At 53.7% G+C, this 2,172-nt stretch overlaps 1 protein-coding gene across 1 annotated transcript; it reads right to left on the bottom strand.

The window, feature by feature from the left end:
• Window positions 1–62: 62 nt before the first annotated feature.
• On the bottom strand, window positions 63–456 carry VTJ04DRAFT_7148 (uncharacterized protein; the record flags this gene model as incomplete). Its single annotated transcript, XM_069365443.1, has 2 exons — window positions 63–158; window positions 220–456. 2 exons carry the CDS (start codon window positions 454–456, stop codon window positions 63–65), a joined length of 333 nt encoding a protein of 110 aa, XP_069216477.1.
• Window positions 457–2,172: the final 1,716 nt, after the last annotated feature.

The following is a 2,172-nucleotide window of genomic DNA, read 5'->3' as shown; positions in this document are numbered from 1 at the left end:
AGTGTGTGTGTGTGTGTGTGTGTGTGTGTGTGTGTGTGTGTGTGTGTGTGTGTGCCCCTGATTTAGAAGGGCTTTGCGAGGTCGGGCCGGGTCAGGTCAGGGCAAAGTCTGATGGAGGGATCGATCGGAGGGGGGAAGGAGGGGAAATCGTGCTCTCTCTAGTTTGGGGTAGTTAGTTACATCAGCTAAGTACCTGACCTACCACAGTATGTACTGTACATTGTGATAGGTTCTCTCTTGGGTGTGGTGTTGGATGATGAGTTGGTTGCTCATGAGGGACGGCCCGCGCGTCAGCTGGACAGGAATTAGGGACTTTTCACTCCATACTGACGAGTCGAACGCCAGCTCAGTCCCAGGGAGTCCAATCCTCCGCTTTGCGAGGACGGGAACTTCCATCTCTGGCCCCATCTCAGCGTCGTATTGCGTCGTATCGCGGAAGAGATGCCGACGCGACATGCACTGCGTACCCGGGTAGCTACGCGCAGCGCGTAGCCACAACCATGCATCCTCGACCGGGTCGTTCACCCGGATGGAATCGCAGCAACATCAGTGGCAGAATGCTGTCGCCTCCCCTCCTCCCGCCAACCAGGTCAAGGCAAGGCAAGGCTCTTGTTGTTTGGTGGACTGAATGGAACTCGGCGACCACAGTGAGATCCGGCGGTCGAGGAACCAGATGAAGCATGCCAGGCAATCGACCGCTGGAAGCAGGGGAGGGGGGCTTTGTTTGTCCTTGCTCCCTCATCCAATAAGAGGTCTGTCTTCCTCGATTTCCCCCGGGGTACTCACGCTGCCTTTCTCGCTCACTCGCACGCGCGTGCGCATCTCATCCCCTCCCCGTCACCTAAACTGCTGTCGAGTTGAGACAGACATATCCAACCAAGCTCCAGCACATTTACCTAGTTAGTTGGCCATTTCGTATTGAGCCCTCGGACAGACAGCCGGAGCCTGGTATGTGTAACCTGAGTAGTAGAAGTTCCCATCACCCTTTTCATCATCCCACCAGCATCACCACTTTTTCACCCCCTCCCTGTCCATCCATACTTAGTGTGTATGCATTGCCGCGGGCCTTTCCTGCACGAACAGGGTGTACTCACATTAGTTGCAGTATGCAGAGTGCATTAGCAGGAGCAGGACGTGCAGCGACAGCGCTGCAAAGTCCGGGGTGGCGTTGAAGATCCCTTCCTTGAGCAGGAAAAGAAGAACAACTGTGAGGCAATTCGCTACTCCGTACGGAGTAGCAGATAGTTTAAAAGGAACTACACTAGGGAGTTCCAGTACCATGGCACCATGACGGGAACTTGTCTGCTAGTGAGCTGCATGCCTGGGTATTGCAGCGGAAACGACATGTCTCACCCACCCCGCACTCCCCGTTTCTTGACCCCTTCCTGCTCCTCAACAACAAGTCGATATCCGTGAAGTAGACGGGCCCTCCGCGCTGCGCGAGTTTCATACCTAGCTCCCTGAGTGAGTAAGGTAGGTATGTACATACAGAAGTAGGCTATGAACCTAGGCGGCAATGGGCACCTCTCCCGTCTGGAGGTTGGGAGGGTTGAGTTGAATTGGGTTGGGTCCAAGTTGGTTCGTTCCTCAACCCCTCCATAGCCCCCAAAACTTGGCACAAGAAGGGAGGAGGGGTACATCAAGTCGGTTCTGGGAGGGCGATCACTATTAGGTCCTGATGAGTCCACATACCTTATATGCCTCCCAAGTTGCAGGTTTGTTTTTGTCAGTATAGGTACTTGTCATATCTCACATGTCATATTTTACCTTCATTGCTTACTTGCGCCGTTCACGGCAACGTGGAAGGACCAGAAGCACAGAGAACATTGTACCAAGCTCTTTGCGGAAACTTTCTTTCCCTACCTCTCTCTCTCTCTTTGCTTTTGTCTTCAACGACCTGGTGTCCCAATCCAGTCGTCTGGTTGAACTAGGGATGGGAATGATGCCTCGACCGCTGTGATGGCGAGGAGGGGGCTTGCTTTTCCTAGCTAAGTTGGAATGGGTGGGTGTATGAGTAGGCGTGGGCCAGATGGATGAAGACTCGGGACGCCTGGCCTACCTAGGTAGCAGCAATGACGGGGCATAGAAATCCATGACGATTCCCGTCGGCAGTTGTTGACACGCAGAGATCTCTTTCCATATTGTGTAGACCGCTTCAAACTTGAGAGAGTA

Source organism: Mycothermus thermophilus, assembly GCF_041956435.1.
Source record: "Mycothermus thermophilus strain CBS 625.91 unplaced genomic scaffold VTJ04scaffold_5, whole genome shotgun sequence".
Lineage (NCBI taxonomy): Eukaryota > Fungi > Ascomycota > Sordariomycetes > Sordariales > Chaetomiaceae > Mycothermus > Mycothermus thermophilus.
This window is presented reverse-complemented; position numbering and strand designations above follow the sequence as displayed.